This window comes from Daphnia pulex, chromosome 12 (assembly GCF_021134715.1).
Source record: "Daphnia pulex isolate KAP4 chromosome 12, ASM2113471v1".
Classification (NCBI taxonomy): Eukaryota; Metazoa; Arthropoda; class Branchiopoda; order Diplostraca; family Daphniidae; genus Daphnia; species Daphnia pulex.
The window spans coordinates 5,442,650-5,467,392 of NC_060028.1; the positions used below are offsets into that span (position 1 = coordinate 5,442,650).

General features: G+C 44.6%; 1 protein-coding gene across 1 annotated transcript in view; it reads left to right on the plus strand.

Annotated features, from left to right (window-relative positions):
- The first annotated feature begins 1,801 nt into the window (after window positions 1–1,801).
- Window positions 1,802–24,743, plus strand: part of LOC124210100 (MOXD1 homolog 2-like) — a 43,783-nt gene continuing 20,841 nt past the window's right edge. The window contains exons 1-2 of the mRNA XM_046608413.1: window positions 1,802–2,627; window positions 16,769–17,173. Of these exons, the coding sequence (XP_046464369.1) occupies window positions 16,805–17,173 (369 nt within the window). The 5' untranslated portion in view covers window positions 1,802–2,627; window positions 16,769–16,804. The remainder of the gene's footprint in view (window positions 2,628–16,768; window positions 17,174–24,743) is intronic.

Consider the following 24,743-nt stretch of genomic DNA (forward strand, 5'->3'; position numbering starts at 1 on the left):
TTCTTCTTATATGTTGGTTCGGAATCTCGTTGTCCAAGTTTTGTCGTCGACATTTCGTCACGAAATCGGTTCGCCCTTTATAAATGTGAACGAGGCGGACGGCTGGCTCCCAGCAGCTCCTGACTTATAGTGCATACTGTAAGTATGCCGTATTCTAGTGTAGTCTACGTGTCGTTATTTCTCATTGGATCCTCACATTTCGAAAGTGAAATGGCCGGAACGACAATGTGTCCTTGGTTTTGGGAGTGGTTTTGTTTCTTCGTGTTGTTCAATCAGTAACGACGGGAGACGGCGGCGGCAGCGACAAACCCGAGATTGACGTGCAACCGACAACGAGACGATGCCGTGACACGAAAGCTTCCCATTGCCGGGGCAACCAACTACTACTAATTAAACCGAAATCAGTGGACGGCAATACCAGCAGGCGTAGGCTACTGTATTGTGCCGTATATGTATGCATATGCATGTGCACACGGGGGTGCGAAGATCAGCCGGCCGTTGTTGTGCTGTGCAACCTCCACGCCCGTCTTCCGCCCGGCCAGCCCCCCTTCAAGCCTTGCGCTGATATGGATAAGCCCAGAATGAAGCATCATGCAGATAGCATAGCTCTAGCATGCTGCTATATGGGCTGATACTCGGTACAGGGCGGAGCAGCAGCTAGCAGCAGTAGCGGTAGTGGGTTTCAAAGTTATACTGGTCCAACTTGTGTGTTCAGCGTTGATGGAAAACGATCCCGGGACCGGGACCCTCCTCGGTGTATGTAACGTCAAGCTACATAGGCAGCAGCAGCAGCAGCAGCCGCACGAAACCGAGTCGCCGCTATCTGATGTCCAAGCCCCACAACTTCTTCTTCTTAGCCATATACACGCGCGTTTAGGGCAGCTCTGGAATGTTGAGACTGCTGTCGATCTATGTGCATCTTCTTCGTCTCCTAACTACTACTCTGACTGGGATATCCTTCATGCCATCGACACACGAATCTATTCAAAGCCAGAAGGAGAAGGGGGGCAAGAGTGAAAAATGGAGAAAACAGTCGCCAGTTCTTCGTTGATGGAGCGGGACTGACTGCTCTACTGCTGCTGCCGGGGCTGGCGGTAGTCGTTCGCCTGCGTATTATGGAAGGGGAGTGAGAAATATTTACGGTTTGTTTACTCTGGAAGCCCGGCCGCTCTCGCAGCAGCTCCGACATTTCTTAGTTATCAGACGCGAAAAAAAAAGGAAATATGTAAGGAAAGTACAAACAAAATGAAAAGGAATTTCATGCCGTCATTTCTGCTGTCTGTAAGGCACTTGTGTTTCCCCATAAAAATTGACACACTTGGTAAAGCCGACACATTTCGATGGTTATACGCTGCACACCATTTTCTTGTAGTCGTTCTGGGAGTGTAAACGACGACCTATACCGACTGGCTCGCGCGATTGACAATTGATCAACGAATAACACTGGAAAGACGATCAGGATCGTTTGATTAGATCAGAAAGCCAATCCAGTCCTGGTTTCATATATAGTGCAGTCACCAAAGATCTAAAGAGAAAATGTTTTTTTCTGATCGAGTTCATTTCTCGGGGATTCAAATCCATCCCCATGGAATGAAAGAATTAAAAGGAAAAGTACAAAAATATACAAAAACAAACGAAAGTTTCGAACTCGCGTTTCGACTTTGTTATTTTTCTTTTTCACGCCACCACTTTGGCCCACAGATGGCGCGCGCGTCATTCCTCTCGCATGTACGTCCCCCTCCCTCTCCACTCACAAGCAGCCCTCCTCTAAAGGCCCTCCGGTATTAGTAACTCGTGGAACTCTTTACTCTCAGCTAGTCGACTACACGCCGCCGTAGAGTCCGGACAGGCACGTTAGTGTTGTCGTTATAATATACTCGTGTGAGCTTTGGCAAATTCTCTTCAACATCCGATTTTTTTTATTTTTCTCTCAAGTAGAAAAATCTCAGTCGTGACTTGTTGCGGAAAATTTGTCTCTAAAATAAAACATCAAGTGCGTTTTGAATTTTTATCATCAACTGACGGCAACTTGGACGAGAAGCAAAAAAAGTCGAATCTCCATCCAAACATTTGTCTTAAGTGAACCGTCTCTGGATCTCGTCTTGTCGTAACAAGTCTTGAAGATCTTCCGAGACTTTCAAGTGTTATTCGAGTCGGAAAACATTGTCTGTGACGTGGAACTCGTTCAGCGACCATTAGAGTCTGACAAGAGAAGAGGGACAGAGATTTTGTATATTTCTGTTTTTTTTTCATAATTACACACTGCCGAGGACGAGGGGAGGAAAAGAAATAGCCGTGGAAAAAAGGAAAAAAATTACTTAGTGTCTTTTTGCGTGTCAGTGCGTATCTTCGTGTTGTGTCTTTTGTGCCTTGCGAGTGGCGTACATCGAGAGCCGGCAGTGGCTTCGAGAGTGTCCATCTATTTGGCCTGTGTGCTGTCTATGCGTTCGTCTATGATTGTCGAACCGTTTTTCCTGCCACCGTTTTCGACCCTTCCAGTCGGGGTTGATAATCACCCGAAAAGAAATACAAGAAACTACTCATCGCTGTTGTGGCCTTTGCTCGTCTCAAGACTCAAGACTTTGGCTTTAACCAAGTCAAACCCCCTCTGGACGATAAATAATTAGGTAAGTCAGACTGGATTCTTTCCTAATGTTTTCTCTGGGTCTTTATCTCTCATCTGGTTTTTTTTTTCTTTTTCTTTTTGGGGCTTTTCGTTTTTTTTTTCCTCTCTTCTTTTTGCTTCTGCCTCTTACCTATTGTCGTTCATTCGTTGGTTATTTTGTTGTTTTTTTTCTTATTGCCGAGCTCCTTTAACCAAAGGGGTGGATCCACCACTTTTCTCTCTTTTGGATTTACTCCGGTCCCAAAGTTCCATCGCCCCGGTAATTGTTTGTTCATTCATCACGAAAGTTAGACAGTTCGTCTCCTCCGGGCTAATAAGAACCTCTCTTTTGCGTGTGCATCTCTCTCGCTCTGTGTGTTTTCTCTCTCTCGCTCGCTCTCATCTTTCTCGTTCAGCAATAAGCGGCTGCTGCTCTGGAATATAATAGTTGGATGATCGGGTCTGCTGCATCTCGCTTGGATGGCCAATGCTCGACTTCTTCTTCTTCTTCTGTTTTTTTACCTTTTTTCCTCCCGCTCCCTTTTTAGAGGCGGGGTGGTGTAAGACATCAGAGACAATGAGGGCAAAACCTCGTTCGTGATGATGATGATGATAATGATGATGATCTCAATCGGTTCTCTACTACGATCTGGTTGTTCCTGAAAACACCGTGAGAAAAAATTTCCCAACCACTCCAAGAATGTTACCAGCAAACTATGTGTGTTATTCCATTGGCAGCAGTCACAAAGTTTCAAAACCCAAAGGGAGAAAAAAGAAAAAAAGAAAGAAAAAAAAAGGGGGGCCCCCCGCTTTTGTCTTTCATACATTTTGTGGGCTCAGGTTTCACCCTACGCCTCGTTACGAAGCCCTCCTCCGCTGAGGAAGAAAAAGAGAGACAGAAGACATATGCCAGAGCGAAAAAATCACGGCTGAATCGAGAATGTCCAAGTTGTGCATCGAGAAGCTTTTTCCTTGACTTGCTGAACAATTCTCTCCTACAGCACACACACACAAAAGCGCTCGAGCAACAATAAACCCAATAGATCTGTCAATTCCACGTTACTCACGTCAACTGTATCCTGTGCGCTTGCATACCTGCCAAATCCTAACGAGGTGTCACAAAAAAACGTCTAGTAATCCCCTTACGTCGTCGCTGTCTGTTACATATCTTTTTTTTTTCTTCCTTCTCCGACGACGACGGAAAACTAAAAAAAAAAAACTAAAACGGATTTCCGAGCCCCCCACCCAAACAGAGGAAAATGTGCGCAGGCATAAAAATCCGGATTGAATCGTCAACTGTTACTATTGATGGCCGCATTTCTTGTATTATAAGGCATATTATACAATAAGTTGGGAGGGTGTCAGGCGTAATTTATGGCATCGTCATTGTACAAGAGCTTTTTTCTTTAAAGAGGGAGGGGGGGGGGCTGGGGGCAGATGACTTGGATGGTAACACAAGATGCTGAATATTCGGTCGAGTGTCAGACCTCAATGTCAACCTTTGGGGTTTTCATTTTCAAACAAAAAAAAAGTGGAAGAAAATGTCCGGCCCCCTCTTTAGACTTTTGCTACGTGCCTTCGTTACCACTCACCCAGAAAAAAAAAACCGAGTCCCCACAATTGGGGGGGTTTACTATATATATATAAATTCTATTCATTTTTACGACGATACAATTTTTTTTTCTTTTCTAAAAAGGTTTACAATAAAGTAGGGCGCGCGCGATGGAACTTGAGCATTTGATTTCTTCTTCTATTTTTTTTTCTGGTCTCCTTCTTTATATGGGTGGGTGCCCTGTGTACATGTTGACGGGGCTGCAAGTCGAGGTGGTTCAAGCGAATACGTAGAAAACTGAAAAGAGACCGAGGAATGAGGAGTCCGGCTATTCAAATGTATCCGAGCGGAGAGACGGACAACGTGCGCCACGGGGAGTGTAAGCAGCCGACCCAAACTTTCGTTTAAGAGAAGGGAGGAAACGAAGATCTTCTGGGAGGATTGTGTTTTGGGTCCCCCCCCCCCCTCCCCCTTCCCACCCTCGATTTCAGGGTAGAATTATTTAGCGGTCCAAACCTTCACCCCCTTTGGGACTGTGGACCATTCACTTTTGTCACATGGTAGGCTAGATGTACTGTTGTGCTCTACTGTTACTTCTTTACCTTTTCATTCATTGCCCGGATTTTGATGATGGTCCCCCTTTTCTGTTTCCACGATAACGACAATCCATTGTACGCTGTCAAGGCGAGCGGAAGAAAAGCGGGGGTCCTCTTCTCTCTAGATATTCCATCCGGATAGTCTAGTATAGTATAGCATAGATGCGGGTTTGTTGTGTCCTCCAGGTGTTGTTTGGGGTACCGTAATCTCACTCCTCCCAAAACAGTTGGGTTATCGACAATTGCCAGTTTTTGAGAGGGTCCAATCGATCGGAAAAACAAGAAAAGAAAACCAGCCGACACAAATTCCATCTAACCTCGTTCTTCCGTAAACGTTTCACACGCGCCTTTATAGACTGGAAAGGATCCGCTAGGGAATTGTGGCGTCGATGATGGAAGACGACATCTTTTGAATGCGACGTCTCGAAGGTTAAGATCCCGCAGAGACCCCCAGACACACTGTGTGCTCTGTGCTGAAGAGGAGGGGGGGGGGGATGATGGCTTCAAGTCTTATTCCATTCTAAACGGACCGCCGCCGTCGTCGTCGTCATCGACGTAGATCCATCAAAGTGGAAGAAAAATCCCAAAAAAGACGAAAAACTTGAATGATCCATCATTTGAGAGGAAACAGATTCGATCCGCATCTCTTTACATATGTGGTTTGCATGTATTCTCGTATGCACAAACCATACCTGCTGGTCGAGATTTAGTCATCACTTGTATTTTCCAGCGTGAGAAAAAAAAAACCTAAAGCCGTGTGATTACCTAAGAACTCGGTTTCAAACTATTGGCAGAAACATTTTTTTCCCCTTTTTTTCCCCCCGGAAAAAAAAATATAATCTCTCGTGTGTGTTTGGTTGGTCATAAATTCAAATGGCCTCACCGCCAACGAAAAGAAGGAATGCGACGGGACCCGTGAAGATAAATCACGCAACGCCTGGCGTCTCTCTACTATACTCCAATGAAAAAAAAAATTAAAAAGAACTGTGACAAATCAAAGTGCCTTTCAAGGCTGTCTTCATCTCCGCCGCAACCACCACCAACCGCCACCACTTGTTGTTGTTGTATTATTCCGGCGAGGAAATAACAAGCCCACAATGCATGTACGTTTGTGTCTAAGTCTAAATAAGAGAGAGTGAAAAAAACATTCGAAGCCAAACAAAAGCAAGTGACACAAAAAAAGGGGAGAAGGTATTTTACACGAGTAAACGCGTGTGCGATCAATATCCATTTTGGTGTTACTGTATGTACTAGTAGTGGATTGCTCGTCGTTTCAACGGTGAGTCGCGCTCATTGGCGCCGCCCATGTCTTGGCCGGACGAGCGGAACATTGTAAATATAGATTTAGGAGAAGGTTGCCTTTTTCCCGTTTTTTTTTTTTTTTTTTCTTGGTGTCGTGTCCTTATCACGTAATAACACGGTTCAAGTAGTGTACAGGGGGGTTTATTTGCACCGCTACCAAGGGGCTACTACTACCATGGTCGGCACCTGAGATTTCCACCCGAAAATGTTTTCCATCTCATGTTTGAATAGATGCCGGGAGAGAAAACGGGTTGTAATGATTTACGCTCGGTCACGATGGGCTGGAAAATATTTCACAAATGTTCACAATAATGATAGTCCCCCGTTTTTTTTATTTTTCGTCCCCCTTTTCTTCAAAAATCAGATGGCGGCCCCATCTAATATATTTAAATTGTTCGGCGCACTTTAATCATGGGGGCGCACGTGTGTGTTTGAACCGATGTTCAAGAACGAGGCATGGATATGAATAGAGAAAAAAGAAAAAGAAAAAAATAACCCGACCAGAATGAGGAAGCCATCACATCATGACTTGGCCGTATTCTTCTTCGGTAGATTCGGGCCCCCGTAGCCCAACAAGGGGGTTCACGCCGCCGCCATGACTCGGCTCCTTTTTTCCCATTTTTTTTATTTTTTAAATAACCCGAAATGTTTCCAAAAATTTTTTTCTTCTTCTTCAAGGAAAAGAACTTGAAGAAAAGGGAAGAGAAAAAAAAACGAGTTATGAACTCGTTCGTGTCAAACGGCCATTTTCCCATTTAGTTATTGTATTGCGTAAGGTGTCGCCGTGTGTGTGAACCGTCGGGTACATCAACCGAGCGGAAGAGAAATAACCTCCAAATGATAATGATAGCGTGATTCGAATAGACACAATCAACTGTTCTTTCTCGTGACTCGGGTCCAATCAGTGTTTCCCCCTTCCTCTTGCCTAACTTTGGACACTGTCGAGACGGATCGAGTCCAGCAGGCCCCGCGTTGCCCACTTGAAAATGTTACGCACGATTGGCTTCAACACGCCGTCAGATCGATGATTGTCACCCAGTGATACGACAAGACTGGTGGGGGGTTTACCCGGTTAGTCTCTCCCCCCAAGGCAACAAGCCCCGCCACTTGCCACCGTTTATTTCGTCAATTTTCAGATAGGGAGAAAACGAAAATAAGATGGCACACTGGGAAATTAGCTGCAACTCTTTGCTGCTTATATGCATAACTGAGTTTATCTTGAGGGGGGGAATAAGGAAACGAACTAATGTCGGAAAGAGCTTCACGTTCCTCCATCTAGGCCTATATATGTATGCCTGGCTGGAGTTGTCTCGATTCACTCGCCCAAGTTATTACACAAAGTATACTTTTCCACGAGATGAGGGAGGCGACGGGTGGGGGGTGATGGTGGGGGGTTCTGGGGTAGAAACGGAGACTCTGTATAAATCAGTTTGGTCGAGATTGCGTGCGTGCCGCAACGCCATGAAACGAGGCTACTAAGAAAGCAGATATGTTGATACTTTATAGCATGTCGCCGTCGAACGGTCTCAAAATATATTCGATCGATCGGAGTATATGTAGCATTCGTGGGTGTGTGTGACGTCGGAGGTGAGAAATGAGAGGTATACAAATGTATTCCGGTTTGGCCAAAAGATTCCGCGTAGGAAAGAGATGCGCGTGAGTGACATATCCAGTACATATATATAGTACCGGCAGACGGCAAGTAAACTTGAATAGCGCTCCCGCGATTCCCGGAACCCCATCGCAAGGTAAAGACAGAGGGGAGGGGGGAGAGGAAAGAGACCCACTTGCGCAAGTTCACTTTCCCTTCAATAATAAATAAATGCTGAGCGCCCCCAAAAGAAGAGAAGATTGCTTGCATATACAACTGTTGTAGAATTAGGACAGGAGGGCACGGTCCGCGGGTAAATCTAATTTGATATCGTCTGTTCCACTGATTCGATTGCTCCCTTCGGAGCACAGCAGAGTGGTTCTCTCATAGGGGCGAAAGGTTGGTCGATTTCAGACTAATCGCGTTACACAAGACGGAAGAGTGCCGAGCTGCTGGATGAGAGCTGCTGCATCAGGTAGCGCGTCAGATGAGAGAGGCAAGGAGAGACGGAAGGAGAGAGAAGGTTGGAAGCTGCTACCGACTCGCTCTTTAAACAGGACCTAGGTTGCACCGTTGCTGCTTCTTCTTGATGGAATTGCCCCCAACCCCACCCCCTTGAAAACGAGAGGAACAAAAGAGGGAACAAGACGAGCAGGGGTGGAGTAAAAAGCAACCCCTAGAGGCAATTCTCTTTCACGCCGAGCTCCTGCTTATGACCGGTGCACGTATAGAGACCATTTAACCTCATAGTCTCTTTCTCTCTCCCCCTCTACTAGTATATACGTGTATACCCAAATAACTTCTCTTCTTCATTCTGTACAACCCCCTAGTGTTTTTTCCTCCTCTCTCTCTTTCTGTTTGCCCTCGTTGGGGTTCGTCATTCCTGGAGGCAGAAGCAGCAGCACACCTTCTTGCGGGCACAGCGAGCACAGCGAGGTGCCAAAAAGAGATGCACCCATCGCCAATAGGTCGGCCCACCCACAACTCTGCGACGAATTTCTCCCCCATCTAAATAAAGTTCCATCTTCTCGAGAAGCAGCAGCACTCACTGGAAATGCGTGTATAGAAACTTGGAACTCCAATTCGTTTTGTTTAAACAAGGAACTTGAGGAAAAGTCAAGAATTTCACGTTGTTCTTGACATGTTCTCCCACAAGAGCCGTGCGTTTAGATGTGTGTGTAAATGTGTGTGTGCATGTGGTTTAGACTGAAGAGAGTGAGAGAGAGAGAGAGTTGGGCGCTAAGAGTTTGACAGGTCAAAGACAAACAAGAAGAACACCGTGGCACAGAGAATGGGTAGGTACGTGGTGTTTGATAATACAGTAGGCCCGAACTGGCCGTGTCTGTCTCTCGTTGTTTGTACAGGCAAGAAGAACCTTTATAGAGTTGAGAGAGAGTGAAAATGTCTAACTCGGTTTGGGAGTTGACTCTACTCAACACCAGTGGCTGCCGCTGCCTCTGCCTCTGCCTCTGGCTCTGGCTCTCTTTCTTAATAACACTTCAAACACTAGACGAAAGAAGCGACAGAACTTGGCGACAGACGTGTGCCCTAGATCTTTCCTCTTTTTTGTGTGTGTCCCTTAACTGTCTGCGGCTTAGCGTTAACGAACGTCAATAATTGGCGATCCAATCAACGTCAACGATTGGTCTAGATCGATGATCCCCCATTCCCCCCCGTCTCCATTCTCTTCTTGATGGAATCCTCCTCCTCCCCATTTTCCCACTTGGCGCGTTTACCCCCAACCGACGAAACTCGCGACGAGACGAGTCGTCGTCCTCGAGTCGCCCGTTATACGATCCGATCCGCCAACTGTGTGCGACAGGGGCGTTGTTAATAGTTCTTCCCATATAGCGGACAAAGGCGGGGCTGGCCACTGGCTAACTCCACACACAACTACTATCTCGATATCACTCGCGGGAAAGACGTCGGAGTCGGGAGGCAAAAGCAATAAGAGAATAGATCTCTTTAAATCCGCGATATGACATCAATAGAATCTAATCGATCGTTGACCACTGCGGTTTTTGGCATCTAACTGCTTCCCTTTTTATATAGAGTATATATATAGTATATCGACATCTTTATTGATTACTGCCTTAAAGAAAAATATACAGCGGCTGAAAGAAGTTTTTTTTTTATTTTTTTTTTTTTTTTCTTGCTATTAAAAGAAAAGGTTGCAGCGCCGAAAGAATTAAGCCGACGCTGTACTTTTTATTCCCCCATGGTTGTTCGGACGTCACAATCGAAACTGATTCATCCGTAAAAATAAGAAAGGCGTGCGGGATATAGGCAGCACAGCACAGCACAGCAGCAGCAGACCCTATTTGTCTTCCTCTTTTATTTTTTTCTTTCTTCTTATATATTTTAGTATTGATTTTCGATCGGTTGATTTCTTCAACCCCTAGCTGTTCCTTCTTCGACTTGTTCTTCTTGGTTCCAGGAGACTGCTATTACGTACAACAACCGCGAAGATTAGAATTTCAGATAGGCGTTGCCCAGGTATAGGGCTGCATGGCGGGGTTAGTCGCGGACTAAATCCTTACACCTGCCTTGACATCACGTCACTTTGACCCACAAAGAAAAAAAGCGACTTCCTTCCTCCGTTCGACACGCCTCTGAGAGTTTGTTTGATTATCTTTGATTCTGTTACCGTCGAGAAAGTTATTAAGTCTTGCGTGTGCTGTTGTCATTTTGAAAAAAAGGAAAAAAGAAAAAAGAAAAGAAATCCGTCTGCATAACGATGCTCTTATATGACATCTTGATCTTAACTTGTGTACACATCGGGGTGTATACAGAAATGCTGACCTCTTGCAGTCGCAACGATTCATCTGACAGTTTGACGATCTCCCGTTCAGGTTAGAAAATATAGATGGAGGGGCCACAGAAAACAAGAGATAGGACCACCCCCTACGTGTCTGGCTCTTTTCGAGATCAAAGATCTCTTTCTTTTTTCTCTTTTTCTCTTTTTCTCTTTTTCTCTTTTTCTCTCTCTCACTGGAGGGATGCAGACGGAGGCACAAAACAAAAGAGACATTGAGACCAGCACGCCATCAGGCATCAGCCATCATGAAATATTTAAAAACCTATCGTTTCCTTTGAAATGTGGCCCCCAAGATTTGAATAGACCGCGCGCCGTGATGCATGAGCCGAGGTGGTGGTGGCTGGTGGCGGTGGTGCTGGTGCCGGTGAGCTGGCGTGCCACCATCGGAATCGTGTTCAAGTCTTTTTTAGCTTCAATATTTGATATTTTTCATATTTGTTTTTATGTGTGTGTGTGTATGTGTGTACACGGGGAGGTATATTGTACTCTCTCTTTCTCTCCCCCCTCTCACATACGTGCAAGACGTATCGAGTGTCAAATGTCGTCCATTGTTGCCGTCACGCAATGCCAACTTCCATCCATCCCGTCTTATATTTTATTTTTTTCTTCCCCCTGTTATTTGATTTTTCCTTTTTGACTTCTCGTACCAAAAGTCAACCTGACCGAGCAGCACTCGATTGTCAACCCAAGTTACGGGTTCAGCACGGAAAAAATGCCAGCCACGGTTGCGAGGTATTTCCTTTATTGCCGCCAGATTTTTTTTTTTTTTTTTGCGGTTCCTGTGCGGAAGTTTGAATATCATTTGCTCTAGCGAACGGTAATTTTCAATCAGTTGACTACGACCAAAGTTGTCTCATTAACGGACTGAACAGAACGGAACCAAAAAAGAAAAGAAATAAAAAAAAACTCTATTGAGCTGAATGGGTGGGGAAAGTTTATGTGGGCACTCTGTTCCGCTTGCGCAGACACAATTAACGACGGTGTGACTTGCTTTCGACTTTCAACACGGTTCCCTCACTCGCTCCACTCTTTCGGCTTATGCCTTATTCATGCGAGAGACATTGACATTTGCATGAAATAACAGTGAGTGAATCTCATTTTCTAGCATAAACCAGCTACTTGTCTGCTATTGCTTCACGGACATTTTACACCTGGATAATATCAGGGGTAGACAGAAAAAAAGAAAAAGGAAAAAAGAGATGTTGTTGAAGGTCTTCATTCGTTTGCCGGGGATATAGATATATGTATATATATAATACGCGCCAGGTGATTCTTTTTCTATTTCTCTCTCCATTTTCGGTTTCACGAAGAATGGGGATGTCTATATAGTCTAATCAACTTTTTTTTTTTCTTGTGCCACCGCGCCGTATATTATCAAAGCTGGCGGCATTGATCCGACAGAAGCAGACAGTAGTGACTTCTTTTTTAGGTCTAGAAAATTGAGGGTCGGCAAAGGGAGGAGGAAACGTCATTAAAAACGATGAAAGGACCAAGTGGGCCGGCTGCAAAAATATTGAACTTGAAGAGAGAGACTGGCCGGTGTATATACATGCTTATATATACCCCCGGAGTGGATGAGGTAGCGCGACGGCCCAGTGGCAGCAGCTGCTCCTGCTATTGCAAGCAGAGGAGTCTTTTTTTCTTTCTATTCTTTTCGGAGCCTCTTTTTCTCTTCTGTCCTGTGCTCTCAGCATGGGGCGGGCCACCTTTCAGTTCCTACTACAACAACAGGGCAGGGGACGAAAGAAAATGGCAATGTAACATGAAGCACAGCACAGGAAACTTGTTCCAAGTTCTCTCGCACTCGTCCTCAGCGGACCAGCCATCGGTTAATCAATAGCGACCAACACTGACAAGTGGAGGGCGGAAAATTCCGCTTCTTCTCTTTCTCCCATTTCCTCGTGACAAAGAGACCAGAAAAAGATGAAGTAGGCTACAATTGAAAAGAGTTTCTTTCTTTTCCTTTTTAGAAAAAGAGACCATTCATCGAAGATGACACCTTTGCCAAAGAAACTCGAGAGAGAGAGAAAGAAAAAAAAATGGGGGAAAAAAGGTCAGATTGGCCCCCCGATTTCATTCGTTGGTGCTGGGGGGAGAAGTTGAATGTTGATACTGGGAGACCTCAAGACTGCGGGAAGAAAAGAACGTATAGATGGTAAGATATCAAATGTCTTGGCCGGAAGTGGTCGATAATGTCAACACACTCATTGTCAAATCCGCTTTCAACATCAAGTGTGTATATCTACTAAGGAATAAATCTCCCAACATATCACCCAGTCGAAGCAGAAGAACTTGATTTACGTATTTTATTTTTCTTCCTCGTTCTTCCTTTCCCCCTCCATCCAAATGATTACCTCTCCAAAGACATAGTTATCCAACATAAACATAAATGTTGTTGTCCTGACCAAGATCTCTCCCACCCTGCTGGACGGAGTTGGTCGCGTAGGATTTCACGACCCTGGACATAAAAAGACACGGTCATCATTCACTCGACCTTTTCTTTTTTTCTTTTTTTCTTTTTTCTTCCTCTTTTACGGCTGCCGAGCTTTTATCGTCACGTCGACTAATCGTCACATCACACTCCCCAATCAACGTTAGTAGCCGGGGCCGTATATATTTAACCAGTGACTGGCCAAAGACATTTTCTCCCTAGAAACATTATTTTGACGGATTTTTTCTTCTTGTTATGGCATGTCTATAAAAATAAGTCGTCTTTTCTATTTCAACTGGACAGGACATGAAAAGAGATTTCATTCTAATAGTCGTTGCCTGGCTCTTTGAACTCGACTGTGGGGAGCGTTAACTGTCGCCCTGTCGCCCATGTTTGCATTAGCCGTGGCAAGCTCTAAAAGACTTTATCCCTCGGCTCCTTGATGACTTCCAGTGCAACACCGAACGTGCAAGCATCTTTCTCTCGCTCTCGCTCTCGCTCTCTATGTAATAATAATCTTTATTGATAGTTCCGAGGGTGAGAGACTCGGGGTTGTACATCATCCGCCCATGTATAGTATAGGCGCAGCTACGGCAGCAGCAGCAGCAGCAGAGCCCCATATATATACGTATATTATCTACCAGGCGATAATAAATGAACTTTACACACACATCATGAAGGAGTGTGTGTGTGTGGGGAGGACTGTTAGCACGGTTACAAAGCTTCGCATGATTATGTGTGCAAGTGATGATGAGTCTTTTGCCTCCGGTGGCCTCCAGTTCCACCAGCAGCCAGCCTGCCAGCCCCTACATACATTATATTCCCGAAAAGAAGAAAAAAAGCCCACCCACACACACACACACACACACATACATACATAGACTATGAGATTAAGGCGCCGTCGAAGACTTGTTGGAGGCCCGGGCTTTTTGGCTTGGTAATATAATATTGACGCCTTACTCTCTCTCTCTCGCTCTCTCTCTCTCTCTCTCAATGTCGCCTCTATTCTTCTTTCTTTTTTCTTCTTCCCTGGTTCTATACCCCATTATTATTGTCTTTTTTCTTTCTTCTTTTTCTTTCCCCTCACCCGTCTGTCTCCACCGTTGACTCCGACAAGCGAAGAGAAAATAGGAGGGTTTCTATGACGCACCGACGCGACCCCCCTCCACCCGATGTTGCGGTGAATGCGGTTTTCCTGTCACGGATCCTCTCTCTCTCTCTCTCTCTCTCTCTCCATCTCTTTTCCCCATTTATTTAACACAAAAATAATGTTTAGGTAGAGAGAAAGGGAGTCTGCGTCTATAGGCGACTTCCCTCCCATATCCATTTCACTGCCGGTCAGATTTTGGGTTGTTGTTGTTGTGGTTCATATATTTTGATTGAAAAAATAGGAATAACAAATCAAGGGGGAAATTCAAACAAAATTCAAATATCAGCCCAAAACCCTACAATATCGAATGTGATTTGAAAGCGATAGCATATCGTCGAAAGCCGAGAAGTTGAAAACGAAAACGATTAAAGAGCGATTGAGCGAGAAGGAAAAAAAAGGGGAAAAATAAAAGGAAAGTTGAGGAGTTGCGACTCTCATTCCTGACTGGTTTGTTTTTCTGCCTCGTTTCCAATTCAAATGCTGAACCAACAAAGACGTTGTGCTAAGAGAAACTGAAAGCTTCTCTTCTCTTTCAATCTCTCCATATCTCTTTCGGGGGCGCTTCCTGTGCGCGCCCGCTCACGGGTGGGACCTTGTGTGTGTGCGCGCGTGTCTGTTGGTTTTTCATTAGCGAGATTTGCATAGATCTCTATAAACTTTGGCATTGGGAGAAGGAGGTGGAGAGGAGGACTGGCTGCAGGGTGGTGGTGGGGGGACGAGTTATATATACATATTCGAGATATATCCGCGAACTGCTGTCTGACTTGGGTCTGAAAGCCAAAAGGAGGAGTTTGTAAGCTTATAGAAACGAGTGAAAGCAAGTAAGACAGACAACGATGAACAAGTTTCTCTTATGATGTAGAGTCTAGTAGACTATAGACTAGTTGTATCTAGTGTAGTGTATAGTGGTAATAGTACTAGTTCTCAGCACACAATAGTGAGCTGAGAGTTAGGACTCTTGCGCATATATGCGGACTGCTGTCGACTCGCTCGTAATGCAGGAACCCCCTATAGTCTAGGATAGACAAACGGTTCTGTATGGATCTGTTACTATGTATATTCTAATTTATTTGATCTAGTCATTCTGGCGGAAGTTTTCTTCCTTCCCGGAGGAGGAGGAGGCAGAAGATGTGGGGAATGTTTGTGTCGTAGATTCTAGTTATTTACACGCCGACAGCACTCTCCCAAATCACTTTGCCAGCTAGCTTCGTTTTCTTCCCAGATTTTCTTATTTTTTCTTCTTTTTTTTTTGAGAGAGTAAACTTCCTCCTATTTTTCTTATTTCATGCAGTATAAATTCAAGTCTTTTAGGCTGATTGACACCGAGCACTTTACCGCTTCTGGCTCTTCTGGTCCATTCTATTTTCTTCTTATTTCTTTTTTTTTTCAATTTTTGATATGCAGCCATCGTGATCAATGGCGGCGGCTGCATTGTATATAGTGGATTGCGTTACCCTCTCACTTTGCTCTCTCTCTCCCTCTCTACTATTCTCTCCCCCGCTCCGCATCTATACATCCATCTATCCATCCAGAAATGTATGGTGTAGTCTACGACTCGGAATGATGGCGGAGGTGAATGGAAATAAAAGGGTCAGTAAATGTGAGCAGACCGTGAAGAACTGAAAAATAAAAGAATCTCGCATCCAGTTCAGGGTGTGGGCTCTATTTTCTCTCTCTCTCTTAGATGTGTGCAACACAACACACACACAAAACTATATCTAGCTATTGAGCCTACAAACTTATACTACACACAAATATAATGTACAAGAAGAGAAAGCCATAGAGAATGAGATTGTTTAAAAGTAATCGGATCCCGGGCGCGGTCACGCCGTCACGCCGCTTTCTTCTACCGAAAAGATAAATAAATAAATGTATATTACACACATATATAAAGAGAGAGAGATGTGTGTGTGTGTTGTGTATTTGTGTTGTGTGTATATATGTTTGAAAAGGGGGGGGGTGGGGGTTTGGATTTTACACATGGAATGCTATTGGGATACAGTACACACAAGCGCCCAGCAAACAGTGGAAATGCACACACACGCGTTCTCTTTGGGGTCAAGTTATTGTTTGATTTAATAATATGCTGATGAGATGATTATTATATGGCACTGTGGGGTCGTAAATGTCTGGGCGCGACGGCGCTCTCTCTCTGGTATAGAGGAGAGCTGCTGTGTTTTGGCTTTTGGCTGCTACTGGGCTGTCGACTCTTCATCTCTTTTTTCTTCTTCTTGGTTTGTTTTATTTTGTTTTGTTTTCCCAATCATCCCCTGCTTCCCTTCACCAACTTTTGCATGACTCACACAAAAACATCATATCTTATGGTAGCGTTTCAAATGGGATTTCAAATCCGCTACCATAACAACAACAATAACACAGCAACATGAAATAACCAGAAATCCAATCGGTGGAATAAGAGAGAGAGACAGAGAGAGAAAGGGAAAATATACAAAGACTTGGGGGAGACGAAGGGGGATTGATGGAGAAATAATACTGCGTAACGATCTCTTTTTGGGTCTGGCATTCGAAAGCCGATTTGAAAATGTTTGAATTGCTACTGACAAGGAAAAACACAAAAGATGTGAATATAGCCTAAATATTCATATTTGTCAACTCAATTTCCATAGTTTTGATTTCCTGAATATAACACACAATCGATTGAACTTGTTAACCAAATCGAGACGATATTTAATATTTATCTTCTTCTTGATTGGAATTATCAGATTTTTGCAGAGACAAGCGGAAGAAGAAGAAGAAGAATGTGGGCGGATACGTCGACTTGTTCTTCCTCCTCGAGGTGGGGGTTCCGGTGGTTCTCTGTTGGTGCCACGACGATCCAGCTGCTTTTGTTCGTCTTCCTGATGGGCCGGACTGAATGCTGGAGACCGTCGGCCAGCAACCCGGCACCGGGCCCGACTTCCACCAACATCCCCAACGCCGGATGGATGCACCGGATGCGGTTGGACGCCAACTACGACGTCTACTGGTCAATCAACGAGAGCGAGGTCACATTCGAGGTGCAGGTGCGCACCCTCGGCTACCTAGTCTTCGGCCTCTCGCCCAGCGGACACATCCAGGACGCTGATCTCATCGTCGGCTGGGTCCACAACGGACGCCCTCGATTCCAGGTACTACACGCCGTCACATAACCATTCTTCTTCGTCTTCCTTCTTCCACCTTCTTTAGCAGTCTTCTTGAATAGCGCATCGGCGATTTCATTTAGAGATAAGAGCAGTTTTCATTACGCGCTCTTTGTCGAGCTGGGAGACGTCAAACTCCCGAAGCGAGGCTCTATCGTGAATTAGGAGGCACGGCAGTATGTTTGTCTGTCTGTGTGGGTACGGTACGCCAGTACCGGTACGGGAGGTAATACCACGACTACTTTATGCAAAGGCCAAGTTGAAATCATCGTTCCGTGGGAGTGAATAGGACGCTGATTTTGATCAATTATGCACTTGAAACTTAACGGGTTGGGCTCATTTTGAATCATGCGACATGTCCCCATTGAGACGCTGCGACGTGTGCAGCGGGAATATCACAAAGTTGTACTATAAAAAAGAGCGCAGGGAGGCGTCTGATGGAATAGCGGCAATTCATTAAAAATTTCGTTTGAATGAAGCTCGTCGTCGTCATTGGATACATCTGACGGTTTTTTTTTTTTTTTCGTTCCAGTCCGTTTCTCCTTCTCATCTTTTTTCTTCTTCTTCTTCTTCTTTTTCTTCTCCTACCCAAGAATTTACACCACCACTTGATACAAACGCTCCGCGGGCATTCATGTCGACTCTCCTCTGCTCCGCCTCCCTTTTGCTCATCCGACCGCATTCAACAATTGATTTATCCGGAATGGCAATCAGCTGTAACGATTACACCGGCCCCTTCCAGGCTCTGCACTCGACATTAGACGCGTATTCCATGGCCCCTTGCTTGGAGAAAAAAGACACTTTTCTCCGGGGTCCCTGACGTGCTTACATTCGACCTGATCGTCAAAGAAACGAAGCGAATAAATAAAGAGGCAAAAGGAAATTGTTTGGGCTTTAGTGGCCGGCCGTGGTGATGGTGGTGGTGGGCACGTGAGGTGAAAGCTGATAGATGGAATGCTCACACACAAGTCTCTTGTGTGCGCTAGTGTGTGTGTGTCTCGTGGTGGGTAAGAATCTCGAGTGCGGTAGTAAACATGTCAGAAAGACGGCGGAGACCATCTTTTTCTCCTCCACCTGTGGACATCATCGGCCGAGAAAATGTGAAGAGGGCCCCGTGAGCAAAAGAGAAAAAGGTGACGCTTCTCGATGATTTATAGAGGGACCCCTCATCATCAAACGGCCACAGCAGAGGCCCAGCTATAGCTGGAATATTATATAACCAACTTGTGTGTGGACTGTGTGGTGGAGGGCCGTCCAGGGCGCCTTCATTTCACCGATGATGAGAGAAGAACTTCTTCTACTCTCGTGCACAGGTATATGATGTTCGCTCGAGAAGATACGACGACAACAACGACGATGGATAAAAGATATTTTTTTTTTTTCTCCAAAAGCTTCTTTCTTCTTTCGTTCCATTCATTGCGTATACCTTCTTATTACGTTGCAAGATTTTTTCTTATTTTTCTTCTTTTTTTTCGGACCTCTTTTTTCTCTCTGTCAGATTTCTTTTGGGAACTTCGCCCTTTATTTATTCCTTTACGCTCGATATAGCTCGCAGCGGACACACGTGTAGCTTTTCAAAAGTTCGGCGTTTTCTGGAAAAATATATTTATGTATAGACTCTTCTTCTTCATTTCTAGAGTGGGTTTCTTTCCCTCCGTGCATAACGAGGATCATTAACGCTTATTATTATGATGATATGGATCTTTTTTTTTCCTTGGCTCCTCTATTTATTTTTCTCCCCTTTCAAGCCCGTCCGCACTGGTTTGAGTCAGATGGAAATCGGAAATGGCTACTTGGAATGAGAAAAGAGAAGTCTAGCTGGCCGTGTAGAGATGTAGTAGCTTAGCAGAAGGGACAATGATGAGGAAGAAGAAGAAAAAAAGGCAAAATGGGTGGTGACCGGTCGGTTGGTTGTACTATCTTAATGAGTCTACTTCCCAGAAAGTGGTGATCATTTTCCAACCGACCAGTCTTTTCCCCGACTTGATTACTAACTTTTTTCTTCTTCTTTCTCCCCTTGTGTCATTATCAACGGAAATTCACGGTCAGTTAGTGGAATCAGACGCGCTGATGGCGCACCACGATCTCTTCGTTCCGAAATGAGACGGCACAAAAATCAAGCCGAAGAAGAAAGAAAGAACGAATAAGAATAAGAAAAAGAAAAAATTCTTATTTCCCTTTCAATTCTTTTTCGTTTTATTTTTTTCGCTTCATTCTACGCTCTGACTCTCCGACCGGCCATTGTCGATCGTCCGGGACATAATGGCGGACACGGTGAATTATCGAGGGCGACGATATAATAATAATACGTAATGATAGAAAGAAGGCGAAGGAAAAAGAGGGCCGTGATGATGAAGATGTCTGATCTTCGCCATCGTCGAATGAAAGAAGTTTTTTCTTTTCTTTTCTTCTATTCTCTACACATTGTGTGTGTGTGTGTGTGTGTGTGTGTGTGTATTGTATTGCGTCTGACCGTGCGGACGCTCGGAGAAGTGACAAAAGGCGGAAGTTCTTGTGTCAATCCTCAGTCCCGACGGGGGGTGCCAACACCGGGGTTCGTGGCCACAGTCTCTCTCTCTACTCTCCTCTATTTTTGATGAAGGCGTCCCAAAAGTTGTGTGTATATATACATCGTGGAATGAGTTGCAATTTCCATCAATGATTAGCTGGATATATCCTTCGGGGCTCTCATTCTTTCTCCCTCTCTTCCCTCTCTTCCCCGTTTCTCCATTTTCCTTTTTTTCCTTTTTTGTATTTGTACCTTTTCTTTCTTGCGTCTTCGAGTAGGAGTTGGAGGAAGATGTTAGAGAGTCGACGGCCGTGACGTGATTGACGCACTTTGCGTGAATCAACTCGATACGATTGCGACCGGGTACTCAGTGCCACACAGCCATGATTCATCATCATTTTACTAACGATTCACGACATGCTGAGGTGATCTATGCTGGTGCTGGGAACAACAACAACAAAAAAGTGGTTGAAATCCCCTTTTTTTCTCTCTCCCCTTTTCCTTTTTTTCTACATCTATTTATATTATTCATCGTTTTCCTTTACATACAAGTACCGTCTGGTTAATTCAATCGATCGACAGGGCGGAGATCTCACCCACACAAAAGGCGGGAATTCAAAAGTTAAAAAAAGGAAAAAGTTGTGGTTAAAAGGAGGAAACCGATCATTCACCGAAGGGGGGAAATGTGTCTGGGTCGAGTCGACAGCCTCTCATGTTATGTGTATAAATACACTGGAGGGGGGGGGGGAGGAAGGGGTTTATATCATCAGCTGTTACGTGTATAATTAGACAACAGCATTACCCGCACGGAGAGGCTGCTTGTAGGGCGGTCGCTTACGGGCCCGTCTCTCTATCTGGCTGGAAAATGTTGAAATGAATTCAAATTCCCTCTCTATTTTTTGTGTGTCTGATGTGAGAGTGTGTGTGTGTGTGGGTGAGACGGAACCGCACTCACACATTCGAGCAACTCGAAAATTTGTTGTTATTTTTTTTTCTGTGTGGTTGAAAGTATTTTGGAATTTCTCGAGTTTTCCTGTTGTTGTTGTTGTTTTTTTGTCGTTCCTTCTATGATGATGAGGTTGGAGGGAGACTAAAGGTTTCGTTCAAGAGCAAGATGCGGTTGCTCGTTACGTGCGTGACTCAAGGTCGTGATTGCCTCAGCCTCTCCGGTTCACTTTGTTTCGCTCTTTTCTTCTTTCCTCCTTCTCCTAACTCATTTTACCTTCTCAGGGTTCTTCCAATCGCCTCCATTCCCAATCCTATTTTCCTTACCTGGCCCTTTTCTTCTTGTTGTTTCACACCACTCGGATAGATATAGTATGTGTCTGCCGTTGTGCAACAGAACGGTCCCGACGCACACAAAAGCGGAGACGAGAGAGAAAAAACGTTCTACCATGCAACTTGACAATAGTTTTGTCTGGTTTCAGATTTTTTTCTTTTTTTCTTCCTTTTGTTATTTCCATTTGTTTTCCCCCCCGATGGATCTTGTGTGAAGAAACAACAAATGCCGTGTCTACTTTACCCAAACGTTAGTTTTGTTTTCGATTCTTTGACGCCCACGGCCTCAGAGTCCGCTGGGCTGGATGAACCGGAATCAGTGCAAGTGTTCAAAGTTTTTTCTGTGCTTATTTGATCCAGCACAAACACACACATTGGCACTGCGTGTCTGTAACTATGCGAAAGTCTATTGAATTTGAGAGAGTCAGAAATAACAAAGTGAGAAGAGATGCCCCAGAAAAGCCTGTGAAAATCTGGGCAAGAAGAAGGACGAGTTATTTCGTTCGAGGCCCGGGAAAAAAAAACAGAAAAGAAAATAAACCCCTCAAAGAGAAAAGAGAAAATGTGAAAAAGGCTGCCGGCCCGGGTGGTGAAAATCCATTTTTAATGGCTGGCGTTGCTGGGCTTCACCCCATCGGTGACCTCACCCTGGAAAATTGCTACATACAGTGAACACATCATACTCTCGCACACACACACACACACACACACACACTCCAATTTCTTTTCTTTTCAACAAAGAAAAAAAAAGGAGAAAAAAGATGAAATAAGGGGAATCCATCCGTTGGATAACGCGCACGGCGCGTGAAATTCCAAGTAGCGCGGAAGATTGGCCGTGAACACAAAAGCCGAGAAAAGTGCCGCGTCTGGAACGCTAATCGATGTCGACTGAACTTTTGAACTTTTGCCCATTTTTTGTTGTTGTTGTTGTTGTTGTTGTTGCTGCTGTCGCTTTAGATTTTCGAGTGCGTCTTTCTCTTTCTCTCGGCGTGTGTGTGTTTAGACAAGCGCAAAACGGCGAGTGAGAGAAAGAGAGAGAGAGAGAGACAGCAGCCGAGCGAGAGTTGAAGAAAGTCAAGTCGACAGAAACGATGTCGAGTGGACGACGGGCGCTCACGCTCTTTGAGAGCAAATGGGGTGACTCGAGTACTATTTTTTCTCTCTCTTTTTCTCTCTCTCCACCGTTTAGACTTATTTGCCACTCTGACATTCTCCTTTTCCATCCCAATTCCGGCATCCATCCATCCATCCATCCATCCATCCATCCATCCATCCGAGTATCCGACAGCGCAATCTTTAGCGCACTTTTTCTCTATCTTTTCTCTTTTTCTTTTTAAAGATAAAAAGGAGATGACTAGATATCTGAGCTAAAGAGTAACACATCGTGGTAATTCCGAATAGCGACCGTTCGGTATATTTGGTTAGTGCCTTGGTGGCACTCGAAAGTCGCTTTTTCTTTTTTTCTTCCTACACTTTTTTCTTCTTCTTCTTCTTCTTCTTTTTCAAGGGCTTGCCGTGTCGCCTTCCATCTTGGGATGGGGCATTTTGTAGTATTACGACGACGGTGACCGCTCGAAAAAAGTGCCATCCAGTGACATTAAAACATTCTTTATTCCACGCCATGTAGAGACCAAGAAGAAAATAACCTACCAGATAGATATGTACGTATATATAAAGAAGGAGAGAGAGAGAGAGGAAGAGAGATAGGCTGCTGCATTTAAATATGTGAAGACGTCACACAGGAAGGAAAAGAATTTATACAACAGCATAAGAAAAAGTCCAACGAAAAAGAAAAAAAAAATTGTCGGAAAAAAATAAATATCAAGAGAGAGAGAGAGACCTGTTCAGTCATCTTTTTTCGAGACGATCACCGGAATATATTACGAGTTCGTAGAGTTGGGAGGAGGGGGTGTTGGTGTATTGTTGTCCCGAAATAAATATATATTTTTTTCTTTTTAAGAAGAAGAAGAAGATGCGCCATTGATGGGTTATGAGTGTGTGTCGCGATCAGAGACCCTCATCATCCAAGCGGGGCGTCGTCCCATCGAGAGATTCCTTTAGTCTTCTTATTCTCTGATGATTTCCTCTCTCATATTTTTTTCTTCTTCTTCTTCTTCTTCTTCTTTGCCTTCACGAATGCGGGAGGATGTCGGACCTGCTGGTGGATCGATCATGCCCGGTCCTTTTCACAAGAATAACGTGATGGAGAGAGCCGAATAAACATTTGGGATAATGGCCGTTTGAATTCCACGCAGTCACTGATTCTTTCTAATGTTTGTTTTTGTTTTCGGCCTGGCCGTCATCAGCAGTCAGCCAGCAACAACAAAAACACAGAAAGGAAGAGAACCAACTCATATTGTACGAGATTATTTCTCCAAGACGAGCGCGCAGCTCGTTTCCGTCCCTCGCGACATTTTCAAAGCAAAGAGAAAGGGAGAAAGAGAAAAAGAGAGAGAGAGCTGTCATCGTCGTCAATCCACAAGATGGCCACCGGAATTTTTGTCATTCCCAATCCGATTTTTTGTTGTTGTCTAGAGGGAGGAAGAAAAAGAACATTTTCTTCCTTTCCCATCATAATATTCCCTTTGATTGTTGTCGCGTTGTCTCGGAGACGTCATGGCTGGCCCTGGCCCTGAACTGCTGGGCTAGGCTGTCGGCGCTATATAGCTGCTGCATTGTGCCGGCTGATGCGTAATCGACCGTGTGATTGATCCGGAATTGAAGCCAAAGCGGCAGATGGAAGGCGATTGCAACAGTGAGAACCCCCAATAGAAAAATAGAAGCGGAGGGAAAGTAGAGAGAAAAGGTTACACATAGACGAGCGACAAAATAAAATAAAAAGGAGAAGATGTACTACTACTATGACCATATACCGCAGTACCGTATATAGTTCCTCTCGCTCTCTCTGTGCCTGGGTTCTAACGAAGCAATTTCGCGCTCCAGCTCAGGGAACGAACCGACCGAAAGAGAAAAGAACCCTTCGCTTGCTGCTGGTGCTCGGCGCTTTACCCCCCATCCAGCGGCTCTGATGCGATCTGCTCCGGCTCTATACAGTTTTACCACGCTCCCGTTGGGACGACGCAACCCAGCCTTTATACGTGGAGGTATATATAATATAATATAATATAATGTTGGAAAAGAAAAAAAAAATAGAATAGAACAACAGGAATCGAAGAATGAGAATGAATAGAATAGCTTCAAGTCGTCGGCTTCTCTCTATCAGCGGCGGCCCGCTCGCAGAGTCTTTTCTTGGCTCTTTTTTTTCCTCCCTACGTCCAAAAGGAATTGAGTTGAAGCCATTTTCTGGGGCTGATACATCAAGACTCCTCTTCCATCGTCGCCTATTCATCAATAGCGAGAGCCCCCTTTTCTTTCCCCCCTTTCATTCCTATTTTTGTTGTTGCAGGATTTTCACAGTGTGTACGTACAGTTATAGCAGAGATATTATACTTAAGGGCTAAAAAAAAAGCGTATCGCATCAACCGTAATATCATGGTTCACTGGATTGCTATAGTCAACGGGACGCAGAGAAAATAAACTATCAAAGAAGAAGAGGGTTGCCTTCTTCTTCTTCTTCTTAGTTTCTATTGCAAGTCGCTCTCTCTGGGTGCTCCAAGTATTTTTTTCTTCTTCTTCCCCCAGCTCCTTTGAATCTTTTGGGTATAATATTCATAAAAAAATAACAAATGTCTAGCAAGGTCCCCTGTAGTGACTCGTAAACGGTTCTCCTTTTTATTTCATCCCGTAATCTATATACACACAGAGAACACA